The sequence below is a fragment of the Hipposideros armiger genome, unplaced genomic scaffold (genome assembly GCF_001890085.2).
Source record: "Hipposideros armiger isolate ML-2016 unplaced genomic scaffold, ASM189008v1 scaffold_93, whole genome shotgun sequence".
Taxonomy (NCBI): Eukaryota; Metazoa; Chordata; class Mammalia; order Chiroptera; family Hipposideridae; genus Hipposideros; species Hipposideros armiger.
Genome location: NW_017731443.1, coordinates 1,709,247 through 1,733,565, shown reverse-complemented (window position 1 = coordinate 1,733,565; position 24,319 = coordinate 1,709,247). Strand labels below are relative to the sequence as shown.

The following is a 24,319-nucleotide window of genomic DNA, read 5'->3' as shown; positions in this document are numbered from 1 at the left end:
ACTCATGGCAGCCCAGCTCCAGGTTGAGCTGTTGTTCAGCATCTTAGCTGTGGAGGGCAGTGTCACTGACCCTCATATGTGGGATCCGAACCGGGCCCTCTGGCATCCCAAGCGAGTTCTTAACCATCGCGCCACTCGGCCGGCCCCCGAGCCTGAACTCTTAAATGGCACCCTCTACTAGGCCCAGCACTATTGACTAGCTCTGTGATCTTGGTAAAGACACTTAACCCCTCTGTGCTCTTTTCCTGAGGATGAGAGGTAAATAAGTGTATGAAAGTTCTTTACAAAGTGGCGTTGAGGCACCACTTAGGGGTGCCCTCTAAAAAGGGAGCTGTGTTTTTCCCCAGATGCCTTTCTGGAGTACCTACAACCCCAGGTTACACAGGGCTGGGATTTCTCTCCGTTTTGTGTTCAAGGACACGAACAGGCCCAGTGGGTGTGACCAGCCCAGAGACAAACAGCAAATTGGTGGCCAAGCTTGGGAACAAGCCTTTGGATTAGACAGCCCTGGGCTGTAGGCCAGGCCCTGTATGAGCCTCATCTCTAACCCTCAGTTTCCTCATCTGTAAAGTGGGGATGGTAGTCTTCTCTGCCTCCCAGGGTTGTTGGGAGAACTAAATGAGCCAATATATGCACGTGCCCAGCACATGAATGCTTAATCGATGTCAGCTATTATTGTTAATTGGTGTACGCGGAATGCGTTCTCTGGGCCCCACCCTGTCTGCAGGGACTACCCCTGGTCAGGGAGACAGGGGTAACCAACAGCCATGACAGGGTGGGTGGAGAGTTGAAGCTGTGATGGGGGAGGCCCAGGAGGCCATGGAGGGAGCATCTGCCCAGCCTGGGGCTCAGGGGGCACTTCAGGAGACATGAACGTCAGAGAGGGAGGCAGAAAGCATCATGGGAGCCCGAAAGGGTCTCTGAGGAGGTGGAGATGAGCTGGGTCATGAAGGTCAAGTTGGTGTCCGGCAGACTCCAGGCTGAGGAAGCTATTTGGGGAAGTGAAAGTCCATGACTGGTTGGAGGGTGGCATCTGGGTGGGGTTCAGGGTAGTGGGAGTTGAGGCTTGGCCTTGGCAATGAGGCTAGGGGCTGAGGTAGGCGTGGTGGAGGTTTTAGGAAGACCCTTTAGTTGTGGCTTCAGGGTAGAGTCAGCAGGCAGGGCATGGGTGGTGGCTGGTGAGGAGGCTACCACTGACCCAGGCCAGAGAGGGTGGCACCTGAGCAAGGGGTGTCCAGGGCTGCCTCTCAGACAGGTGCAGGGTGGGGTGCACAGTGGAGTGGCTCAGCCTCTTCTCCCTGCCCTGTGACCTAGAAAGGTAGCCAGAGCAGGAGCAGTCAAGGGAGACAGGCTATCAGCTGAGCTGAAAGTGGGGGGCTCCCAGGGCTGACAGTCCCAACAAATCTCCAGGGTTGGGGCGCATCAGGGGTCAGCCGTCTTTCCAGGCTAAAATTGGTAGGCCCAGCCAACCTGCCCTGTTTTGAGTGTTATGTGAAGTGAAGTCTCCAGGCATGGGACCTGATAAGGTGGGAGGGTGCCCCCTTTTGGCCAGGAGATGGAGGTGCTAGCTCAGGATTGCCACATCAGGCCTGCTGGGTGTCACTGTGTGGGCCCCTAGCCATGATGGAGATGCTAGCACTAGGTGATGGGAGTCAGAGGTAGCCTGAGAGAGCTCCATGGAGGCAGGGGCCGAAGGGGAAAGGGGAGGCCCCAGCTGGGCCCTTCATAGCCTTTCATCCCCAACTCTCACCAAAGCCCTATGAGACCCCAGGAACGAGGGTGACGAGGCTCAGGGAGTGGGAATGGACTGGCCGAGGACCACAGGGTCAGAGAGGGTGAAGGCCATGGCCTGCCCTTGAGGAGGCACTTTCCCTAGAGGGGTTGGGGGTGGAGTGCTGTGCATGCAGGACTGGAGATACAGCTGAGGTGGGCAGGCCGTGGAATTGGGGAACCCCTCCTAGCCCTCACAGTCTCCTTCCTCCACAGGAAGGCCTGAGCCCTGATCCCAACCCTGCCTCCAGCCCACCCATAGCCACAACCCTGCAGCAGCCCCCTGGTGAGTAGTTTTGAAGGGGTGGTGACCCAGCTCAGCTCAGGTTGCTCATAGAGCCTGAGCTGGGGACCTCCTGGAGGCAGGTGTCAGTTGGGAGGTGTCTTAGCCTGGTCTCTGTCTGCAGGTGGGAGTACCCCATCGGAGGAGCCACCCCCAAGCCCAGGGGAGGAGGCTGGACTGGTAAAGTGGGCTGAGGTGGGAGGAGCTAATGGTTGGGCACTTCCTAGGTAGGACCTGGGCTGAGCTCCCCCTTTTTACCCCAGCAACGGTTCCAGGACACAAGTCAGTATGTTTGCGCAGAGCTGCAGGCCCTAGAACAGGAGCAGAGGCAGATAGATGGGCGGGCAGCCGAGGTGGAGACTCAGCTGAGGATCCTCATGGAGTCAGGTAGGATGGGCATCTGCAGTCCACTCCCCAGCACATGCCACCGGATCCGCTCAGTCCTGCACCCCTTCCTGACCATGGGAGGAGGCAAGGCTGGGGGCATTCCCATTCACAGCTGGGCACGCTGAGTTCTTGAGCCGGGAAGTGGCTTGCTGGAGGCACAGCTCTGGTTCCTGGGATGTCACAAGGGCGCAGGTCCCCCTCCTCAACCCCCAGCCATCCCGCTCCTGACACCAGGGTCAGTGGCAGGCCTGGTGATTCTCTTGGCCTGGTTCAGGTGCCAACAGGCTGCAGGAGGAGGTGCTGATCCAGGAATGGTTCACACTGGTCAACAAGAAGAACGCTCTCATCCGGAGACAGGACCAGCTGCAGCTGCTGTAAGTGCTGGCTCCTCACCATCCAGGCCCCACCCCTGCCCACCCAGGTACTGCAGAGCACGGAATCTCCACTACTTTGGTTAGGGCTAGTCACTGCTTTCTTCTTTCTACGAAGATCTTATTGAAAAATTGCTCAGCCATCTTAATTTTTTTTCTAATTTCGTGTATAAAGTGTGTACATCTTAAATTGGTGCTCTTTTTACTACTGAGAGAAAAATGTGGTACAGGCATCTTGGGGCTGAGCCACAGTTTGACCTGCTCCTTTAGTCAGGAAAACCCAGGCCCAGAGAGGTTTGAGCTGGTTTCCCAAGTGGGGTCAAAAGCCACCCTGGCCATCATCACCTTTGCAGCCCTGAGTGGTGGAGGTGATTTAGCCTCCCTTTTGCGTTTTGAATCATTTATCAGAATAATATTTAGTTTAATACTTGCTGTTTATGAGTAATGTTCATGCAAATAATCCCACTGGGTTCTTATTTATTAAAAAGGGTGGGTTTGTGGGAGGCGACAATATAAACATCCAGCAACTGGGGAACAGTTGGAACAAGAGATGACGCCAGGGTATAGCTCTGCCTTCAGCCCAGCCCTCTGCGGGAACTGGTGGTGAGGTGGGATGGGGGCGGTTCCCCCTTCCCTGACCTGGCGCCCCAAACCTCCAGCATCGAGGAGCAGGACTTGGAGAGGAGATTCGAGCTGCTGAGCCGGGAGCTACGGGCCATGCTAGCCATCGAAGGTTTGAGATGGGGCCAGGTGGGATATGTGGCTGGAGGGGCTGGGGCCCAGGAAAGGGCAGGGGCCTGCCCCTCCTGACCCTCCGCCTACTCCGCCCTCAGACTGGTTGAAAACGGCGGCGCAGCAGCACCGAGAGCAGCTCCTGCTGGAGGAGCTCGTGTCGCTGGTGAACCAGCGCGACGAGCTGGTCCGGGATCTGGACCACAAGGAGCGGATGTAAGTGGGGCCGAGACCGCGCTGGGAGCCAGGGAGGGTATCGGGCGCACTCTCGAGGAGTGCTAGGCCTGGCTGGCCGCTGGGGCTGACTTGCACCGGTTCCCTCCCAGCGCCATGGAAGAGGACGAACGCCTGGAGCGTGGCCTGGAGCAGCGGCGCCGCAAGTTGAGCCGGCAGCTGAGCCGGCGCGAACGCTGCGTACTGAGTTGAGGTTGCACCGCCGTGATGGAGTCCTCAGCTTTTCTGTCTCCGCGCCGTGTCGTCACCCCAAGCCTGCTCGCTGGACGACCGCGCCCTTGCGCGGCCTGTAGGGGCCGCCGTAGCCCGTTTACTGGGACAAGTAGGGCTGCCCCTCGGCACTGCCGGGCCGTATTTATTTGTACGTGTGAGTGTCTGTGTCCGTGTGTGTGTGTTCGTGGGGCTGGGGGTTCCTAGAGCGCCGCGCAGACCTCCTCCCCAACTGCGAGTGTCCGTGTCCGTGTGTGTGTGTGTGTGTGTTCGTGTGTTCACGGGGTGGGGGTTCCCAGAGCCCCGCGCAGACCTCCTCCCCAACTGCAGGGTCTGGGCGGCCAGCCTCCGGGGAGCATGATGGCTGTGAACTATCGCGCCCCGCCCTCCTCTGCTTCCTTTTCCTTGTTGAGCAATAAATTTGGACAAGTCTACACCAGCGCCCACCCTTTCTCAGGACAGCTGAGTTTTCAATAGACGGAAGGGGTTGGCACTTAGGCCGATAAGGTTGTCTGCGATCCTAAATGGGGCTGTGCCGGCTTTGAGGTTCCCAGATGCCAGAGGAGGCGGTACCTCAGTTGTGGAAGGATGATGGTGGTTTGGGTTGTTGACCACTATAGGGAAGAACAATTTCAAAAGAAGAGACAAAAGCACAGTCGAGGTTGTTGTCCGTTTTATTTTTTATTAACACATTATTCCCTGAAGTCCTCACTTCCATCCCTCCCCTCCCATCTCTAGAGACTTCCTCTTCAGGCTTCTCCACCTGAAAGGAGTTCAGCTCCATCACCTGTCAGCAAGCTGGGGCTTGTTCTGGGGCTGCAGTTGAGGTGGGCAGGGTGCTCAAAGCCAGTTCGTCCTGGCCTAGGATGCCACCTTGGTCCTCGGTGGTCAAAGGGCCACTGGACCCAAAGAACTTCACCATGGCACGGACCTGTGGCAGCTCTGAGAATGTCTCCACAGTCAGCAGCATGGCCAGGAGCCCCAGAAGCAAGTAACCTGAGGAGGAGAGGTTGCTAGGGCAGCTCTTGGGGTGCTGATGATGCTCCCTGCCCACCTCCCAGCCTGGTGACTTGCCCTGGCACCTGATGCCACAATTCTCTTAACACTGCCACCTGGGTTATTCCAACTACAAATCCCACACCACACTTTGGGCAGGGTCCTTCCATCTGTGAGGCTCAGCCTCCCCCACCCCCACTGGTTTATGGGAATTGTAGTCCAAGCTACTCTTTCCTCCTCTGCTTCCCCTGGCGCTCCTTGGAGCTGGACTCACTGAGAAGTGCGATCTGGCCAAGATGGTAAAGTGCTGGATGCAGGTCACGGCTGCGCAGCAAGTCCCCCAGGCCGATGGTGCTGAGTGAGCCGAAGCAGAAGTAGATGGCCTCCAGCAGGCTGCAGTTGCCCTGCAGACCCCACAGAACCACTGCTGGTAGCAGCACGAAGGTACCAGCCACTAGTAGGCTCAGTCCAGCTGTCTGCAGCAGCGCAGCCCTGGATGGTGCCAACTGCCAGCGGACAGCTACCCAGGCAACTGGACAGCTGAGCAGAGGCAGTAGGCAGTGACGCAGTGTGGCCACAAGTGCTAAGGAGGCTGGCAGCCCCAACGCTGCATAGACCACGCAGAAGGCCTTCCCACCTGCGGATAATGGGGCCATGTGGCCATAACCTGGAGAAGAGAGACAGTGGGCAATAAGCACTTGAGTGGAATGTCTAATATTGTCCCCACTTCCCCCAACATCGCTTCAGCAGAAGGCTGCCCTCTAGTGGCCGACATGGCCAGAACTGTTCAGGTCCATGTTCTGTGACTGCTCCTCAGTGGGGGTCTTGGACAAGTCCCTCAACCCCGCTGGGCTATTCTTATTTTCTGGAAAATGAAAGAATTAAAAGAGACAGTCTTCCCTCAGGCCTCTTGCAACTGAGACAATTCTGAGAACTGTCCTGCCCCAGAGGGAGCCTGGCTTCCTGAGATTTCTCAGCTTTGCCCACATCCCCTGAGCAGAACACCACCCACTCTTCCATTCCTCAAAGGTGTATCGAGTTATCCTGTGTGCTGGGCCTTGCACTGGAATGAATCCGAGTCTGCTCAGGCCCTGCCATTTGACAGTGGGAGAAACAGGAAAGTCAGTCAAGACACAACATGAAGAGCTGCAAAAGAGGCATAGCATGCATCAGAGAGGGCACTCAAAGCCAGAAAATCATGTGCAAAGGCAGGCAGAGATGAAAGAGTGGGGCGTGCTGGGAGAACAGGATCAGCTAGTCCAGAGGTGGTAAACGCAAATGCCTAGAGGAGCCAGATGTGAGACAAGAGGGAGTGGCGGGGACTAGGGTTGACTGGAGCACATGTGCTCTGCCCAAAAGGGCAGGCCCTGTTCCACTCCAGCCAGTATGTTGCCTTGCGAGGATTTGGGCTCAGTGCAAATAGATTTTTGGATTTTTCCAAAAGAAGTTGGAAAACATTTTAATCTAAAAAAAATATTTAGAGACTTTGCAAGACAAAAAAAACCCCCAGGGCTGTAGGTCCCATTGCTTTATTTTTGGGGGCCTTGTCACAATGCTGTTCCCTCTGCCACGAATTCCTTTATCCCTGATCTCTGTGCTCTCTTGCCTTGGCAACATCTCATCAAGACTTCCTCCTCTAGCAGCCTTCTCTCTCGCTTCCTCTTGAGTTTGTGGTCCTAATCTGTGCTCCCCAGGTTCACTCCATTTCCCTCCATCCAAGAAGCCATCCCACAATTTGTTCCCTGCCTCATCTCAAGCCCGTGGAGTCTGGGCACCTCTCCTGGGTATCAAAGAGTGCCTGGGGGTGGAGCTGGGGAGGTCACACCCCTCCTGGCAGTTGAAGTTGAGGTACCAGTTGGGGTGTGTTGGTGTGGAGAGCCCCAGCTGTGATGTCAGGCCTATTAGGGCCTGAGCTCTGTCTGGCACTTTGGGGCTGGTAGAAGAGCTGCACCCTCAAGGACCCCAGGGAGCGATGGCCTCAGGAGCCCCCTCCTGCCCGGCCGCCTGGCGGCCTTACCCGTGGTGGTGAGGATGCTGGCAGTGAAGAGCAGAGCCGAGGGCAGATCCCAGTTCCTGGCCTCTGAACCATTGCCCAGGCTGGAAATCCCATGGGCCTGCGCTACCAGAGCGGTGCTCAGCAGCTCCTCTAGTGCCCCGGGTGGCAGGCAGACTCTGTACTCCGCCTGGAAAGTGACCAACTGGGCCCTGAGTTTGGCCTGGAGCTGGAGTGCCGGAGGCCCCTCCAGGGCCTGGAACACCACAGCCCCAAGCCCCAGGGCCAGCAGGTGGGCCAAGACCAGTAACCCATATCGCACCCAGGGCCTTAGACCGCCCATTGTGTGCCGCCAGGGAGTCTGAGGTGCTCTGGAAGCTGGCTGCTCCACCGCAGGCACCTGGGAGGGGCTAATGGGTGGGGCTGGGAGGAGGTGCTGTCTGTGTAGGTGGCTGAGAGCGAGCGAGGGAAGCCTGGGATACAGCTAGGGTGAGTGTGGACTTGAGGACAGGAGGCCGTTTAGGCTTGAAGGTGAGCTGGATCACTCCTCCCAGTTTCTGGGGCCATTATTTGCCCAGTTTTCTGAAGCTGGGGTGGTGAGGGCTGGGTGGAGGAAGGTGAGGCTCAGAGAGGTAAGTGACTGGCTCAAAATCACACTGGTGGTTTTTTCAAGGACACCCTCACTCAGCCACATACGCCAATAATTCATTCAGCAGGGGCTTGAGGACAGACACAGGTCCCTTCCCTCCTGGCATTCACGCAAGAAACTTGTTAGCAAGGAAACGACATGTTCACCTTGTCATTTGCTCCCTGAAGGAAACCTTTGGCTAACGGGAGAGTTCTGGGAAAGGGGACTCTCACTGGGAAGGCTTCTATAGGAGTGACATTTCAGCTGGGGGATAGAAGAGGCGTCAGGGTGAGAAAGAGCTTGGGTGTGAAAGGAACAGGGGACTGGCTGTGGGGGGAGAGCAAGGGGTTAAGGATGCAGGACCTTGAGGACATGTGTGCCCCAGAGGACCTATGGCGGGGGATCAGAGGGTTACTGTAGGCATCCTGGATGGAAGGCACAGTGGGAGAGGAATGTGGGATTTGGGATGGGTCTGGTGGAGATGGGTGTATTAAGGAGTTGAGGATGCACAGAGCGCCCTGGACAGATGATGCTGTTGTCTCCATTCCAAGTCCTTCCTGAAAACCCTTTGTGCCCTGCCCTCCTGGGTCCCACACTGCTGAACACTGGAGACCCAGTAAATCTGGCTGCCACGGAGCATGCCCGGAAGGGGGCGGGGGAGGGGAGCCTGGACTAGGATTCCCACAAACCATAGAATCCCATGTAGGGAAGGGAGCTGTGAGTGGAGCCAGGTGCCAGGGTGGGTCACCTCTCCTGTGTCCAGACCATGGGAGAGACACACCCAAGACAAACCCCCAAGATGCTGCCCAGAGGGCTGTGGGTTCCTGAGTTCAGCGGGCTGCCCCGGCTGGGAGCAGCATGGCCAGGAAAGGAGTCCCAGGGGAGGTAACATCGCAGCCGGCCCTGAGGATACGCAGGGACATTCCGGCAGCAGGATGAATCAGGGTGAAGAGTTGTTTGAAATGGTGGGAAAGGCCTGGCCAGGGTGGAGAGGTAGGTGAGGCCAGTGTATGTGGGTGCCGGGGAGGCTGACAAGGGCCTTCAATGCTCGACTGAGGCTGGAGGACTTGATCCCAGGAGAGGGGTGTGGTGCAAGGCACCAGCCTAGGCCCAGGCCAACTGCCCATTATGTGGGGGGCATGAGGTCACCGGCTCATGTGATGGGTTGCATCCCTGGATACCTCCAAAGAAGGGTGACAGGCTGTGCTTGGGAAAACAGCTTAAGGAGTTTATTTGGCTTCATTGGATCCTGAGGCCGAGGCCCCAACCCTGGCCGGGGCAGCAGGAAGGCACCCAGAGAACCCAGGCCCCAGATGACCCCCAGGGCACGGGGTTCCAGGCACTAAGCTCTGGGGCAGGGGCCACAGTAGCAGGACTTGGTCAAAAGTGCTGGTGACAGCTGAGGCCGGCCCCTCTCCCTCGCACCTCCCCTTCTCCCGGCACTACCCCTGGGGGCAATTCCCTGAGACAGGCTATGGTCCTCCCAACCAGCTGGGTACAGTGTCAGGCCCCAGTGGGGCAGGTAAGTTGGGGGACCCACAGGTTGCAGGTGTGTGGGGGGTGCAGGTTCCCCCCCCATCCAGTGTGAAGGCTTCCTGTGCTGTGTAGTGTTCCTGACCCCCAAAGGGGGCGGGGTCCCTGGGGGAAACCAAGGCAGCTACAGAGGCTTGCCCAGTTCCTGTTCCAGTGTACGCTGTGGCCCCTCTAGGGCAGCTGGAGCGTGGGGGAGCAGCTCGGCCCACTCAAGGCCCTGCCTCTGGCATCCACGGGGCCTGGGCACTTGTGTCTTTGGTCTGCACCCTGCAGTCCTGAGGGCCCCCCTGGAAGGGGTTGGCAGGGGGAGAGTCCCAGAAGGGGTCCGAGTCTGGGAACAAGGTCCAGGGTGCCCGGCGGGGCGCAGGCTGTGGTGAGGGCAGGGGCGAAGGCCGTGGCCCGGCTGACACGAAGCTCCACGGGTCGATTCGGCTGCGGAGGGGCGAAGGCCGAGGTCGGCTGATGAGGCCCAGGGGTGGTGAGCGTGGGGTGCCCGGAGTGCCAGGGGCAGAACGGGATATTCCTGGTGGGGGTGAAACAGTGCTTCCTATGAAGGGTGAAGGAGGGGCACATGGTCAGGCAGCTACCTATTCCTGGGTGTCCCCGGGAGGCACTGCCCTGCTCTGGGCCTCAGTTTCCCCATCTACACAGTGAGCTACTTGACTCCTAACTTCCACAGCCCCTTATGCTCCATGGTGCATCTGTTTACTATGTGGTGGTTAAGAGCCTCTGGAGCAGACAGGTCTGGGCTTGCATCCCATCTCTGCCCTTTACTAGTGGGAGCCGCAAGTCCCTAGCTCTCTCTGTGTCTTAAATTTCCTCATTGAAAAAGTGGGTCTAACAAGAGCAGCTAGTTCACAGACTGCTTATAATTAAATGAGACAATCTTCTAAAGCACCAGGAACCTGGCATAAGTAAGCAACCAGGAGAAGTCTGCTATCATCATTGTCATGATTATCATTGCTTCTATTATCTCACCACCAGCCTGGCCCAGCCCCACCCCACCCCTGACCACTGGGTGGCTGAACTTAGAACTCAGCTCCCTACATGCATACCCAGCATCCGTGTTAGGGGTCCAGCAGACTACTGTGGACCGGGCCTTGCTGCCATGCATGTTCCCACCAGCCCCTCCTCTCCTCTCCATCAGCGACAGGCCTGCAGCGGGCCACTCACCGTGCCTCTCTTCCTCGCGCCGGGGGCTCTTGGCTGACGGTTGGCCTGTGGGGACACCCAGCTCCAGTAGCAAGGGTGTGGGGGTGGGAGGGCCGGGGGCATCGGGGCTCAACCGGGAGGTGGGGGCAGAAGGTGTCTTGAGGGAGATGCGAATGAGCGGGGAGGAGGGCGGCTCGGTGGGGGACGGAGTGAGCTGCGGCGTGGGGGCCACTGGTGAGGGCTCCCCACGCTCGCGGCCCGGGCCCCCGGGCGGCTGCAGGTCGCGGCCGAGGCCCAGCGAGGCGAGCAGGGCGGTGCCACGCAACAGCGCGCGCTGGATCAGCTTGGGCGTCCCGGAACCGCTACTGCGTTCTGCCACAGCCGGCCGCCGTGGCTCCTCTGGCTCCGGGCTCGGACGCGGGGGGTTACCTGGTGGCAGGGGGAGGGTACAGGTTAGACCATCTTAAAGTAGGGACCCCTCAGTGGCCCTGGAACAAGGACTGAAATCTCCCCTCATCTTTCCTGCCCGCGCCCACCATGCCTCCCCCATCACACACACACACATTCTGGCCTTTCAGAGGACAGTGCTGGCCAAGGAACCAGTAGGGGCAAAGCCTGGGAGGCAGCCAAGTGCCCTGGAGCCCAGAGATGGGGTAGGCAGGGGCAGGAAAAGGGGTCTGCCAGGAAGCAAGCTAAGGCTAGATCACAGTGGGCCTTAGTAGCATCAGTGGCCGGCCGGGAGCATCTGCAGGGCCCTAGGGACAGGACTAGGACTGGTACCCTGTGCCCCTCCTTCCTGGCTGGGCAGAACCTGGTCCCTCGGCCTGCCTGCCCCCACTCCAGTGGTAGCTTATCTGGGGCACGCAGGTCAACGCCAATGTACACCACAGTCCCAGAAGCATGCACCACTGTCCCCATTACAGAAATGAGGAAACTGAGGCAGTAGTTTGTGCCAGGCCCCAGCTGAATGATTTAGGGACATTAAGTAGTCTCATCCTCACGCCCCAGGGCTTCTAGGCTCAGAGAGGTTAAGGGCTGCACAGCCAGTGAGGGGTGGAGCTGGCTTCACTCCAGGCAGGGCCAACAGAGCATTTGCTCTCTGCCACTTCCCAACCAGACTCTGCTCTGGCTTTCAGGACATCTGTGTCCTACCTGTGGGCCTAGGGAGCCCATCATTGAGGAGGTAGGGGTGTCTATGATGGTCTGCCACAAACCCCAATTCTGTCAGGTTCTCTTTGGCTCTAGAACCTGCCATGGCTCTCCATTGCCATTAGAATAAAGTCCAAGCTCCTTGGCTGGGCTTTCAAAGCCCTCCCCAGTCTTTCGCCTTCCACCTTCCCCTTCTTCTTTGGGCCAGACATGGAGTGGGCCTGCCTGGAGTGGAGCACTGGGCTCTGTGTTAAGAGGAAGAAATGCAAGGCTGGGAAAAATCAGCTTCTACTATGAATCACGACTTGGCTTGGGGGGCTCCCATTCTCAGCCACAACCCCTTACCCTTGAGACAGATCTCTGCGTAAAAACGCCCCAGAATTTCCAGGCCCTTCCTGAACTGGCTCCTGCTTGTTTTTCTAGCTTCATTCACGCATTCATTTAACAAACATCTGCTGACCAACGTGCTGGAACTGCACTGGGCTTCACAGACCCAGGAGGACAGCCTGGCCCTGCCTGTCACTCCCTGGCTCTTAATGCCCCTCTAAGTCCCAGCCAGGCTTCCTCTTCCTCAGGTCTGGGAGCCTCATGCCTTGCACACTATTCCCTCTGCCCAGCACACCTCTCCCACCCATCAACACCCAGCTCAGATGTCACCTCCTCTGTGAAGCTGTGATAGTGTGATTTACAATAAGAAACACATTTGGTCTTCCTCTCATTCCTGGTAAAGAGCTCTTAAAACCCTTGGAATATTCCAAGTGACAGAGTGATAGAAATGAAAGGATTGTCTTTTTTTATTCATAACAAGCCACTTCGAACCACAGCTGAGTTCATATTCATGAGGTGACTTTTGGAAAGCCCCTATAGGGATGGAGTCTAGTTGCTAGTGGAACCAAGCATGTGATTAGAGGGTGGGACTTTCAGCCCCACCCCCCTTGAAGGGGAGGGGCTAGAGATTGAGTTCAATAACCAATGGTCAATGAATTCATCAATCAATCACAGCCACCTAATGAAGCCTCCATAAAAACCTTAGCTGAAGGGGTCTGAAGAAGTTGCAGGCTAGTGAAACACATCTAGGTGCTGGGGAAGTGGTGTGCTTTGAGAGTGCACTGTCACCCCTGTGCCCCTTCCGGAATCTCTTGCTCTATGCAGCTCTTCGATCTAGTTATTCTTGATCTGTATTCTTTATAATGAACTGGTAATCTAGTAAGTAAACTGTTTTCCTGAGTTCTGTGATCTATTCTAGCATATTATCAAACCTGAGAAGGGGCTGGTGGGAACCTGATTTATAGCCAGTTGGTCAGAAGCACGGATGACAACCTGGACTTGCAAATGGCATCTGAAGTGTGAGCAGTCTTGCGGGACGAAGACCTTAACCTGTGGGGTCCAGGTAACTAACTCCAGGTAGATAGTGTTGGAATTGTAGGACACCCAGCTGGTGTTGGAGAATTGGTCAGTGTGGGGAACAATCTCACACATTTGGTGTCAGAAGTCAAGTGAGCAGAGTGTAGAGGAAAACAAGAGTTTATTCCTCTCTTAGAAGCCCTCCCAGAATGCCCCCAACCTATGCAGTTATTGCTCATGTTACACCTTATGCAGCCCTTGCCCCCTCACTTAGTGCGTCTACTGTACTTATTTATGAGTCTGCCTCCTCCTCCAGACTAGGACCTCTCCAAGGTCAGGGCAGTGTTGATCTCTTAACACTCGGATGCTTGGCTCATAACATTCATCAATACATATTTGATGGGAGAACCCATTCTTAGAATCCTTGCAACAACCACGTAAGGTGATTGTTATTACCCATTTTCAAGGGAAAGACACTGGTTATTTACAGTGAGTTTAAACAGAACGGAAAAAACATGTTTCAATAGGCAAGAAAGATGGGACAAAGCTAAGTGAAGATGGAGATCAGTACGCAAAATGAGAGTAGGAAGAAGTTCCTGCAGCCAATGGCCCAAGAAACTGAGGTTCCGAGAGGAAGTGACTTCCCCAAGGTAATTTAGCAAGGGTTTAATTTGCCTCTAAGCTTCCTGGCACTAAGAGTTGGCAACCCAGCTGTTTAGGAGAAAGCAGCACAACCATTCTTGACCCAGAGATGACTATGAACTTGCTTCCATGGGCCTCATGGAGAAGACATGGCCATGTGGTAGTTACCAGCTCCAGGGCAATTTCTGTCAGTGTAGCCTGACTGCATCTGCCAATATGCAACTCATTGCAACCAGTTCCCCAGGAACGAGGATATCCAGGTGGGGATGGGAGTGGGAGATGGGGCTCCCCAATGGCATGGTTTATGCCTGGGACAATCTCACAGGGTCTTCTTTGATTCTCAGCCAGGCTTCTGATTCCAGATGGCTGGGAGGTCAAAGTTATATACTCTCGGGGGCCCAAGATGGCAACTGGAGTGTGGAGTTAAGTTAGGGGAACCCAGTGCTCAGCCAGCAGCTAGGCTGGGGCAGGTGATGGCCTTTTAGGTAAAGTGGCAAGCTTGAGATCCAGGTCCTTGTGTCCCTGCCCCATTATTCAGGGCAAGCAGGGCCAAAGGGATCTGCAGAACATTATCAGGGGCTGCTTCCGCCATACACCTGGGTTGACAGGACCTCAAGTTCTCCATTGCCCCTTCTGGCCTGGCACATTCTAGAGCAGATAAATCCAAGCAGGCCTTTTGGCCTCTCTAAGTCTCAGTTCAGACCCTGCAGCACAACCAGCTTGGGGCAATGCAACTTTTGGAGCAGAAAATGGTGCAGCAGACGGGGGCCGAAGGCACTGGAGTCAGACCAGGTTCAAATCCCTGTTCTACTGTGTGCCCTACATCAAACCACTCAACCTCTCTGTGCCTCAGTTTCCTCCTCTATAAAACGGAGCTATTGATAATACCCATCTCACAGTATTGTCTGGCACATAGGAGGGACCCAATGAATGTTAGCTGTTGTGATTACTACCAAATGTAGCTCAGGTAATGGTGGAGGTGATGTGCTGGGTGGGGTGAGACAGTCTAAACCATTTCCTGAATGGTTTAGATGTTGTCAGCCTCTAGTCTGACAACAGCTAAGCCAGGCCCTGTGTTCTCGCTGTGAGAAGCAGGTACAGCTGGGGGCTCTGAAGAGACCCCTGGGTAAGGGAAGCTGCAACTTTCTAGCCTCTGCCAATGCTGGGCAGGGTTGAGCTGAGCCCTTATTCCTCTGGCATGGGAGCCTTGCTCTCTGCCCGACACCCTAGCTCCCCAAGCAGTTCACACGTGAGAAACCCACATGAAAGCTTCTGAGGAAGCTCAACGTGAGCACGGGAGCCAAAGTCTCTCCGGGTTCAAATCTTTAGCATGGGGCTTTAGGTAGGTTACTTCGCCTCTTGGAGCCTCAGTTTCCTCATCTCTAAAATGAGGATAATAACAGCACCCCCCTCACAGGGTTGTTGCTTGGATGGAACGCCAGGCACATAGTAAGGGCTGTTATTACCACAGAGAAAAGAAAAGCCCAGAGTTGCCCCCGATGAAGCGAGATTCCCACCTGCTCAGCCTTCTTACCCCCTTCTCCACCTACAAGCTCCCTCAAAGGGACTTTGGGAAGTACAGTGTGGCAGCCACTTGTCTGTCTGCATCCCACATCGGCAGTTTCCCTCCCCTTTCTGAACCTAGTTTCCCTTATGTCCCAAATGGGGCGGTGCCATTTCATCTTCCTTCCTTCCCTAGAGCCTGCCAAGGGCACAGTGGCTGCCACAGGGCCAGGAAAGAGCCCTCTTGCAGGTCAGGCCTGACGCAGGGGGACCAGACTCTCGGCTCCCTAAGGCTTGGGCTGTATCCAGCTCAGTCATGGGCCCAAAGGTCAGACCTGGGATCTAGGACTGGCTTTGCTGTGCCTGCTGGTTTCTGGTAGCCTCCCCATAGTACCCACAGCAAGAAGTGCAGCTGAGGGGTGACAAGGCCACTCACCATTGAGTGTTGGGGGTGTGGAAGGAGATCCTAAGGGGGATGAATCATCTGAATCCAGGTACCAGGTGGCTTCATCCATGCGGGACCTTCTCCTGGTTATGGGATGGGAGGGGAGTTGTGCTTCGTGAATCTCAGAACTGTTGGGAGGCAGATGATACTGGGATTGGGGGTACTCAGGCACTTACCTTCCATTCTGGGTTTCGCCAGGCTTGGGGGAACTGGGACCCCAGGCCCAGCATGCTCGCCGCTCTCCATTGCTTGAGTCCTCCTGACGTCGGGGGGACTGGCGGCCCCATGCCTGGCCTGGTTCTGCAGGCTCCACTGTGGGGGGAAAACCGATGGAATCTGAGCTGAGGTCAAAAGCCCTGATCCTTGTCTTCCCCCATTATGAGAGTCAGGCTCCAGGGGCAACAGTAAGGTGGGACATCTCATCTAGTCCTTCAGCTGGCATTTGCTGCTTAGTAGTTAGTACAGACACTGCAGCAAGCTGCCCGGGTTTAAATTCTGACTCTTATTAGCTGTGTTACATTAAGCAAGTTACTTTTTCCACTTTTCTGATTTACAAAACATAATAATGATAGTCAACTCACAGGGTTATTGTGAGGAATCAAATTAATATTAGCATAACATTTAGGAAAAACGGGTGGCCATACAATTAGAAAATACTAGTGCCATATAATTATTTGACTTTAAAAATTAGTAAAAGAAATGCTGCTTGGGGAACTCAGAGCTACCAGTCTAGATTGATAGGGGAGGGAGACTGGAGGCTGGGAGGAAGAGGAGGAGACGGTGAATCCCACTCACCGCCAAGGATAAGGTTTGACAGAAGGATAAGGGTAAGGGGAGGGCATAGGGAGGTGAGGTTTCTTACACTGGATGGCCCGGAATCGGGGAAAGGTGGGCGAGTCCCCAGCTCCGACCTCGAAGACGTTTCTCCTCCGGTCCAGGCCGGGTGAGGCCTGCACAGTGATGCGGTGTTTGAAGTCTGGGTTTGGGAAGGAAGTAAGGTGCAGGTTTGTGGTGAAGGAAAGCAATGATCCCAATCTACAGGGGCCCTCGTCAGGCTCGTAGGCACTGTAGGGACTGGGCCTGACACGGTGGCTATGTGACTGGGGCCAGCCTCACTGCCTTCCCAGGCTCCAGGCTCTCGGTAAGAAAAGCGGACCGCCTGGACTCCATCGCCTGAGAAGCGCGGCGGAGGCGGGGAATCCCAGGAGCCTGCCCGCCGGGTCCCTTAGCCATCCCAGAACTTCCATGAGCCCCGCCCCTCCCGGCCGCAGCCACTCCCAGGCCGACATGCAAATATTTCCGCCAGAACCCTCCCACAGACAAAACACTCCTAGTCCCACCCTTTCCAACCTTAGCTCACGGGCCCGCCCCCCGACACCCTAAACCAATCCCAGTGCGGCCAGCAAGTACGCCTGACCCCACCCCTCCGTCCACGCAGCCAATTGCGGACGGAGTGCGGGGGCCCGCTCCTTACCAAGTGGCATGCTGATACGCTCGCTGCCGTCTCGCGCGCGGAGCTTGCTGCGCTTGAAGGTGCCGCGGCGCCGGCGCACGTGCGGCCGCTCGCGGTCCACCTGCTGCAGCAGCAGAGTCAGCTCGCGTTCAAACACCTCCAGCTCCCACTGAGCCAGCTGGTGCTCGCGCCGCCGCAGCTGCTCTGCCTGCGACCGCTGCTCACGCGCCGCGCGGGTCAGCTCCTCCTCGCGGCTCAGTAGTTCCTGTGCCCCCGACAGTGAAGGCAGTACGGTCAGTCCAGTACGGACGCTGGTGCCCGCCCCCATTCTCTGCCCAATGGAGACCGGCATCTCCTTCCCGGCATCTCCTTCCAACCCTGGGACTCTGCTCCTCCCACCTTTTCTTTGGCCCGCAGCTCATCGAAGAGGCCTTGGATCTCGCGCTTCCAGCCTTCCTGCATGGAATGGAAGGAGTCCCGCGGCATTTCCCGCAGGACCTGGGCTTCTAGTGCTTCCAGCTGCTGCAGGATGGAGGCAAAGTCGGGCCTGCGGTGGGGGTCCTGCGCCCAGCAGTCTGGGGACACAGCGTGGAGGGAGGACAGAATTAGAAGAGGCCTGTGGGTGGCTGTGTCTAAGGCCAAGGAGCTCTGGCCCTCACCCACCCGTGCCATTCCTTTACCGGCCATGAGCTGTGCGAAGGGCTCCGGGCAGGTGGATGGGATGGGCAGCGTGAGCTTGTTAACAGCCACTCCATAGGCCACAGCAAGACAGTCGATGCCACGGTAAGGCACCTCCCCAGTCAGTAGTTCCCACAGCAGCACCCCAAAGCTGTGGGTGAGACAAAGGGTCTATTTCCCCTCCTCTACTCACTCATTGCCATTTCACCCCAAAGCAACCAGGAACTAAATGGTTTGGGTCCCTCCCCCTAGGCTCCACCTGTCTGCTCAGCACTAAATTTTTGGCAGCCACCTCTGCCTTCTGCAGCCCCACAGCTAGCTCTGTCTAGCCTCCACCCAGGCCGCACCTCCAGACATCGCTGCCCTTAGAGAAGGTGGAGGCCTTGATAACTTCTGGAGCCATCCAGGCATAGGTGCCAGCAGCACTCATTTGGGTGGTTTTGTGCCACTCGCGGGCCAGGCCGAAGTCAGTGATCTTCAGGGTCTTGTGCTCCATGTCGTCACCCTCAATGGGCTGCAGCAGCAGAACTGGGGAAGAAGAGGGGCAGGATTGTGGGTGCTCCAGGCTCAGGTGGTAGGGACAAGGGAGGAGCTGGCAGCAAACTGTCATCTGACAGACTCCGGGCTGGGTACTGGGGACACTGAGGTGGTCTTGCCCTGAGGAGCTCACAGCTGGGGTTGGAGTAGAATCAGACAAAAATAACTCTGCTGGGAAATGCTGACGGAGGGACTACTAGAGGCCAATCATTTTTACACTCAGTTCTAGCACTCACACACACAAATCTGTGAGGTAGACATCATTACAGATGAAGAAACTGAACAAGGAAATGAGTTGACCAAGGCCATACGCAAATAAAACAGAGATTCCAACCTAGTCTGTGTGGTTCCAAACCCAGTCTTATAACTTCCCCCTAATACTGCATTGAATAGAAATCGGCAATATGGCAGGCCTCTCAGGCTTTGTGGCTTTAATTTCAAGAGAAACTCGTGTTTTATCATTTTGCTGAGACAGGAGTGTGAATCAGAACCTCTCTCAGGGTGGGGAGCAGGAGGGAACCCTTTGAAAAGGAGGCCCAACACGTAACCACAGGCCCCTGATGCCCATATTGCATTGTGGCTGGTGCAGCCACTCCCAGGGGAGAGGAAGACTCCAAAAGATAACTATTAAATGCAGATGGATGTTAAGAGAAAGGGGGGCATCTAAGAAAATGATGGTTCTTGGCAAGAAAGGAGTTTGGGATAGATGTAGGAGTGGATGGTCAGACTTGGCCGGGGCTCATGGCTTTGACCCAAATGGGGCCAACACACAAAGATGCAAATCTCTCAGAGAGAAGTTTTAGAGGAATAGAAAGAGGACAAAGTCATAGAATCATGAAGGATCTGATAGGGCCTCTCTATTCTGGTTATGGACAACCGCACTGTAGAGAAGTGACATCCAAGCCAACTACGTTGCTGAACACGTGTCATTTCAGGGCACACCTCTCAGCTCTCCTGCCCAGGTGATAACACTGTAATGGGGGCAGCGCAGTGTACTGGGGGTGGAGTACCTGCATGCCACTCGCTAAGGGGCGGGCCCCAGCACCTGACACAGCCCGGTGAGTCAGAGAAGACTTCTCAGAAGAGGTGGCAGAACCAGGGTATTCACTTTTCCAGGCCTAAAGCCACAACTCCTGATCCTGCTGCTAGCCAAGCTCTTTGGGCCTTGTGGGGGCATCTGGCACTGCTGCCCAACACTTCCCTGCTGTCCTTGGCAGTTGGGGCCTTTGGCAGCTTGTGCTGTTTCCTTCAGGGCCTCCCCCCCCCTCAGCCCTTTCTATTCCGGTATTCCTCAGAGCTTGGCCTCTCCTCAACCTCGGCCCACTGCCCCCAGGCTGTCTTGGCATCTCCCAGGTGCCAGCCACCCATTGGCATCTCTAGGCTAGAAGTCAATTCAGCTGCCCACCAACTGCCTTACCTGATGTCCATACACTCTCAACAACCACCTTTATCATCCCACTGTGCCTGCCATTTCTCCTAACTCAGAAAATGATCCTGCAATCCACTCTCTCCTCTGAGCCAAACTGGGGCTCAGTCATGAACAGCTGAAAAGTTGAACATGACAACAGAAGCCACCTCAGAGGGTTGTCTTGAATATTATATAAAATCACACTTTTTCCCCCCAAAATTACACTTTTTAAAACCTTAGCACAGGGTCTGAAACCTAGCATGAATGTGCTAAATGCCAGTTGTCCTAAAGATTCTGCAGCTCACTAACATCTCTCTGTAGACCCTCTCTACTCCATCCTCTATCACAACTTCAAGCTTCATTACAGCCTCTGGCCTGGCAGCCGGAGGCTCAGAACTGGATCATTTAGTAAACCCTATATGAGCTCATTCCCAGAAAGAAATGCAACAGGCTGGGGTCAGGTGGCTGGAGTGGGACCAAGCAAAGGGGTCTGTGTGCTGGGGCTGGGGAGGGACCCCTGCCTCTCCTGGTGCCAGGACCCACCCACCCTCTTGAAGACCAGCCCTTGCTGCTTCCTGCCAGGTGTCTAGCCACATACAAGTGTGGTACCTCACAGACTATGAAGCACTTTCTGCACCAGCATCTCAGGCTGGGAGGCCAGCCTCCTCTTTTTAGTCAGTAGTTTGAAGCCCAGACAACTCACCCAAAGTCTCAAGATTTCTTTGTACTTGTGGCCTTTCTGCCACCTCCCACCCCCAGCTTGACCTGACACCTGCGAAGCCCCCTCCTCTCCTCTGCATCCCCTGTTTGTCTCCAAATTCCTTGAATTTGTCCCAACCCAGGTTGCTTTTCTGGTGTCTGATGTAGACCTTTGGGATGGGGCGGTCAGGGCCACCCGGAAGAGGGGGCTAGAGATCCCCCTCTCAGTGCCCCCTTAGGGGCTCCCTGGCCTCAGAAAAGGACCTGGGCCCCTGACCCCCAGCCCCCTCCCAGGCTGGCTTCTGTGGGCCTCGGGAGTTGCCTAGGCAGCTCATACCTCTTCCGCTTCCCTCCCATGGTCCCTACTTCTCCTTTCTGGGGGCCTGGCCCAGGTCTTCAACTGGGGGGGTCCTTTGGGGGAGAATTGGGGGAGGTCAGGCCCAGGCCGGACTGGCTGGTCAGTCCTGTGACTCGTGGGCCTGGAGAATTCCCCCTCCTCTCCCCGTCAGGCTTCCTCACAAGGCCCCCATTGTCCAGGAAAATCATGCCATTGTTTCCTGCCTGCGCCCCCCCAGTCCAGGGACTCCCCCCCCAATCCCGCAGACAGCACCCCAGGCCTAGAACTTGGGTCTGCAAGGTGGGAGGCCAGGCTCAGGAAGGCTGAGGGCACCCTCCCTGCCCTTCACCACCACCCAGACTCTGGGAGGGAAGCAGGGGAACTGTAGAGGAGTGGGGGTGCAATCCCTGGCTCCTTCCTCTCCCACAAACACCCCCCCCACCCCCAGCTCTTTCCTCCCCTGCAGGCAGCTGGGCTGGGGAGGCAGAGGCTGGAGCAGGGGCAGGAAGCCGGCTCAGGGGCAGCAGGAAACGCAGGAAGCGGTGGGGAGGGTGGGGAGCAGGGGCCTGGGCTATTGTTCCATTTTCTCTGGAAAGAAAACTGGAGGAAAAACAGAAGACGGAGTCCCCTCCCCCCTGGGGCCTTCGGGGAATCCCCCTCAGGCTGAGGCAGCGAGTGGGGGGTCCCTAGATAGCTAAAACCCAGAAGTGAGGCTGAGAGGTGGAAACCGCCCCCTACTATAGTGGGTAGGGTGGCTGGCAGACATCCCCCAGCCCCTCCAGCCCTGGCAATGATGTGGGTATCACTGGGTTTTGGGGTTCTGTTACACCTAGGTCCCTTGTCCATGGTCAGCCCAGGCCAAAGGCTCAAAATATCCATGCTCACCCCTCCAAGAGCTGCCCAGGCCTCTCCAGTAATCCCACTGGCCCCTCCTGCACTTCCTTTTGCTCTATAGCCTGTGCCCGGGGCCCCAACAGGCCCGTGTCCCCACTACTGTGGTGGGTGTCCTGCCTCTTGGCTTTTGCTGTTGTCAGGCCCTGCCCCGACATCCAACTGGGTGCCTCTCTGAACACTCACTGCTTTTGGCCTGGTGGGAAGCCTGCCTGCTTTTAGAAGGCCTCTGAAACTGTCACTCCTTGTCTTGGGCCCATGCTGAGCACTGTGTGGGGTCTGAAATGGCTAGAGATGGAGTGCCTCCCTGCTTGAGTTTGCCATAGCCCCGCCACGCCCACCCCAAGTGCTGATTCCAGGTGAGGCCTTTCTGGTGATGTAACCCTCAAATGTCCACACCCAGGGCTGAGGACCCACTGTGGTCTAGCATCATATACCAGGGCTTGCCTGGTCCATTAAGCCATTCCCACCCCCCACTCACCCTATCCAACTGTTACTCCCTTTATACAGAGTCTGAAATTGAGGCTCTGAATTGAAATAACCACCCAGGGGAGAGGTAAGGCCAGAATTCCAGCCCTGAACCCAGTCTGGACCACCACAACCACCATAGGGGGCTTCCCCCTCGGAAAACTCTGTTCTGGAAGAGCCACCCAACACAAGTGGAGGGGAATGCAGAGCACTAACAGCACAAGTGTGAACTTTAGGAGAGGGGAAGATGAGGAGTGCCAGGATCCAGTGCTCTGCTTCCTCGAGGTGGTAGCCATGGTTAGGCAGGGTACTTATGACCCACCTGAGAGATCCCAATTTTTTAACTTGGCAGCTGTGAGCTGGGGCCAAGGACTTCTTCTAGAGCTGGGACATGAGGGACTCTGATGTCTGGGACTCCTGCTTTGGGGACAGTGGGAATCCCTGTCCACTGGGACTCCCCTAGGGCAAGAGCTCCTTTCTCTAGTAGATCCCCAGGTAGGCTCAGCTGAGAATAGGCAGTATGTGTGTGCTTGGGCCATGCCACCCTCCAACCATGCTCCCCACAACTCACTGTTGTTGGACTTGAGGTCTCTGTGGATGACGGGCACCAGGGCCTCACAGTGCAGGTAATGCATCCCACGGGCAATTTGCACAGCCCAGTTCACCAGCACGTGGGGGGGCACACGCCGCCCAGCGAGGGCACGGCTGAGAGGCCCACCAGCTGCATACTCCATCACAAGGCACAGATTGGGCTCCTCCAGGCACACAGCCTTGAGGGCAATGATGTTGGGGTGTGCCAGCATGGCAAAAAGCCGGGCTTCCTGGCGCACGCTCTCAGCTGTCACGCTGATGTCCTCATCAGGGTCCTGTCGAGCTGCCTTTACAGCCACCAGCTCACCTCGCCAGCTTCCGCGGTAGACCTTGCCGAAGCCACCAATGCCGATCACCTCTTCCAGCCGCAGCTCCTGGAAGCTGGCCACCTCGCAGGGGGGCGGGCCGCCCCGAGACACATAGTTGGATGGAAAGATGCCTACCTGGCCGCCCACCTGGCCCGCCCACCAGCCCTCATCGCCTGAGATGGCTGCATCCCGGGACAGCACCTCCACACGGTCGCCCTTCCGCAGGGCAAGCTCGTCTTGCCCATTGGGCTCGTAGTCAAACAAGGCTGTCCACACAGGGTTGGCATAAGCCGCTGCTTTTGGGGACCCCTCTGGCCAGCCTCCGCCGCTGCCCCCACTGCCCCCACTGCCACCGCCGTTCCATGATCCCAGCGGGCTCTTGAGGAAGAGGTTCTTCAAGGGCTCCATGGCTGGGAGCCGGCGTTGGGGTGTGTGGGGGACCTTCTCTGGGTGCCCCTGGTCCCCACCCCTGCTGGCTGCCGAGGCCCTAGTCCCAGAATCTGGGCATCCGGGCCTTGGCCCTCAGCCCCAGACCCACGCCTCTCTGGGGAGCCAGGAGTGTGGCCTCCTGGCCCGCCGCATCTCCAGCTTCTAGAGGAGGGCCACCCAGGGCAGTGTGGTCAGGCTCGGGGGATGGGACCCCGAGGTCTCCGGTGTCTCACCATTGCCAGTTCGGAAGGGCCCGGGTGTCCCTCAGTCCCGGAGCAGTCTTGGGAGCCTGGCTCCAGCACCCGCCAAATGTAAGGTGGGGCCAGAGAAGGGGCAGCGCCTGGACTTCGGTTGGGTCTTTTTGCGCAGGGGTGGCTGGAAGTGTCCCTAGTTGGGCCGAGCTGCCTCTTCCAGGCCCAGCTCCCGTGGCCCGACCGTTCCAACCCCCGTTCCCTTCTTCCTCCTCCCTTTGTACTTTGGCCCCGGGGGCGGGAGGCAGAGGTGGAGGGTGGAGTTTCACTTTTTTCCGCTCTTCTCCCTCCTGCAGGAAACAGCATCAGATGACGCGAACGGGTAGCACCGCTCCCCTCTCAGAGGCTGCGGACGGCTCTGAGCCTCGGGAGTTCCCTAGTAGGTGGGCGAGGAAGGGCAGAATGAGGGCAAGGGAGCCCGGACCCCCCATTACAGAGGGCCTAGGGTCGAGGTTGTTCTCTGCTAAGGACGTGCCACCACCACCCTCTGCATCCGCATCGGCAAAATTGGGTAAAAAACTTGGGGCAAACCCGAGTCTGGTCTTGGTTCCGAAGTTGCAGGGCTGTGTGACCCATTCTCTCTGCGCCTCCTTCTCTTCATATCTGAAATGGGGACCAGAAGCTCTATTTGCAGAGCTAGTGGGATGAGTGCGGGGGATTGGAGGAGGATGGAACTCGTTGCACCTCAAACTCTTGGAACGGGTTGTCTAAGGTTCTCTTCCCCTCACCTGGGAAACCATCCACTTCTTGATGCCCCTTCCCCAGTAGACGGAAACCTGAGACTGTTGTCCCGAACTTTGCCCAGCGATTGGATTCACAATAGCTAAGTCGCCCTCACAACCGCAGGGTTGACCCACTTGCTTTGAGTCTGTCACTTTAAGGAAAACGACGCTATCC

The 24,319-nt window shown here is 56.7% G+C and overlaps 3 protein-coding genes across 10 annotated transcripts in view; 1 reads left to right on the top strand and 2 right to left on the bottom strand.

The window, feature by feature from the left end:
• Positions 1–4,423, top strand: part of EHBP1L1 (EH domain binding protein 1 like 1) — a 16,893-nt gene extending 12,470 nt beyond the window's left edge. For all 6 annotated transcript variants that reach the window (XM_019645224.1, XM_019645220.1, XM_019645223.1 and 3 more), the window contains 7 exons: positions 1,987–2,056; positions 2,178–2,233; positions 2,317–2,440; positions 2,715–2,814; positions 3,471–3,544; positions 3,645–3,759; positions 3,870–4,423. In XM_019645224.1, coding sequence (XP_019500769.1) covers positions 1,987–2,056; positions 2,178–2,233; positions 2,317–2,440; positions 2,715–2,814; positions 3,471–3,544; positions 3,645–3,759; positions 3,870–3,969 — 639 coding nt within the window. In that variant the 3' untranslated portion in view covers positions 3,970–4,423. The remainder of the gene's footprint in view (positions 1–1,986; positions 2,057–2,177; positions 2,234–2,316; positions 2,441–2,714; positions 2,815–3,470; positions 3,545–3,644; positions 3,760–3,869) is intronic.
• A 155-nt stretch (positions 4,424–4,578) lies between these two features.
• On the bottom strand, positions 4,579–8,609 carry KCNK7 (potassium two pore domain channel subfamily K member 7). Its single transcript, XM_019645234.1, has 3 exons — positions 7,001–8,609; positions 5,258–5,650; positions 4,579–4,983 (listed from the first exon to the last, which is right to left on the bottom strand). Exons 1-3 carry the CDS (start codon positions 7,317–7,319, stop codon positions 4,778–4,780), a joined length of 918 nt encoding a protein of 305 aa, XP_019500779.1. The 5' UTR covers positions 7,320–8,609; the 3' UTR covers positions 4,579–4,777.
• Positions 8,610–8,822: 213 nt separating this feature from the next.
• On the bottom strand, positions 8,823–24,242 carry MAP3K11 (mitogen-activated protein kinase kinase kinase 11). 3 transcript variants are annotated; one of them, XM_019645230.1, is made up of 11 exons: positions 24,151–24,242; positions 22,415–24,025; positions 17,851–18,031; positions 17,506–17,654; positions 17,225–17,400; positions 16,847–17,090; positions 16,235–16,348; positions 15,549–15,684; positions 15,364–15,455; positions 10,311–10,718; positions 8,824–9,684 (listed from the first exon to the last, which is right to left on the bottom strand). In XM_019645230.1, the coding sequence occupies exons 2-11, from the start codon at positions 23,148–23,150 to the stop codon at positions 9,347–9,349; spliced, it is 2,574 nt and encodes an 857-aa protein (XP_019500775.1). In that variant the 5' UTR covers positions 23,151–24,025; positions 24,151–24,242; the 3' UTR covers positions 8,824–9,346. The 3 variants fall into 3 exon arrangements, with proteins under 3 accessions (XP_019500777.1, XP_019500775.1, XP_019500776.1); XM_019645231.1 differs by lacking the exon at positions 24,151–24,242 and having other exon boundaries at positions 22,415–23,798; positions 23,954–24,025; XM_019645232.1 differs by lacking the exon at positions 24,151–24,242 and having other exon boundaries at positions 8,823–9,660; positions 22,415–23,653.
• Between the last annotated feature and the right edge of the window lie 77 nt (positions 24,243–24,319).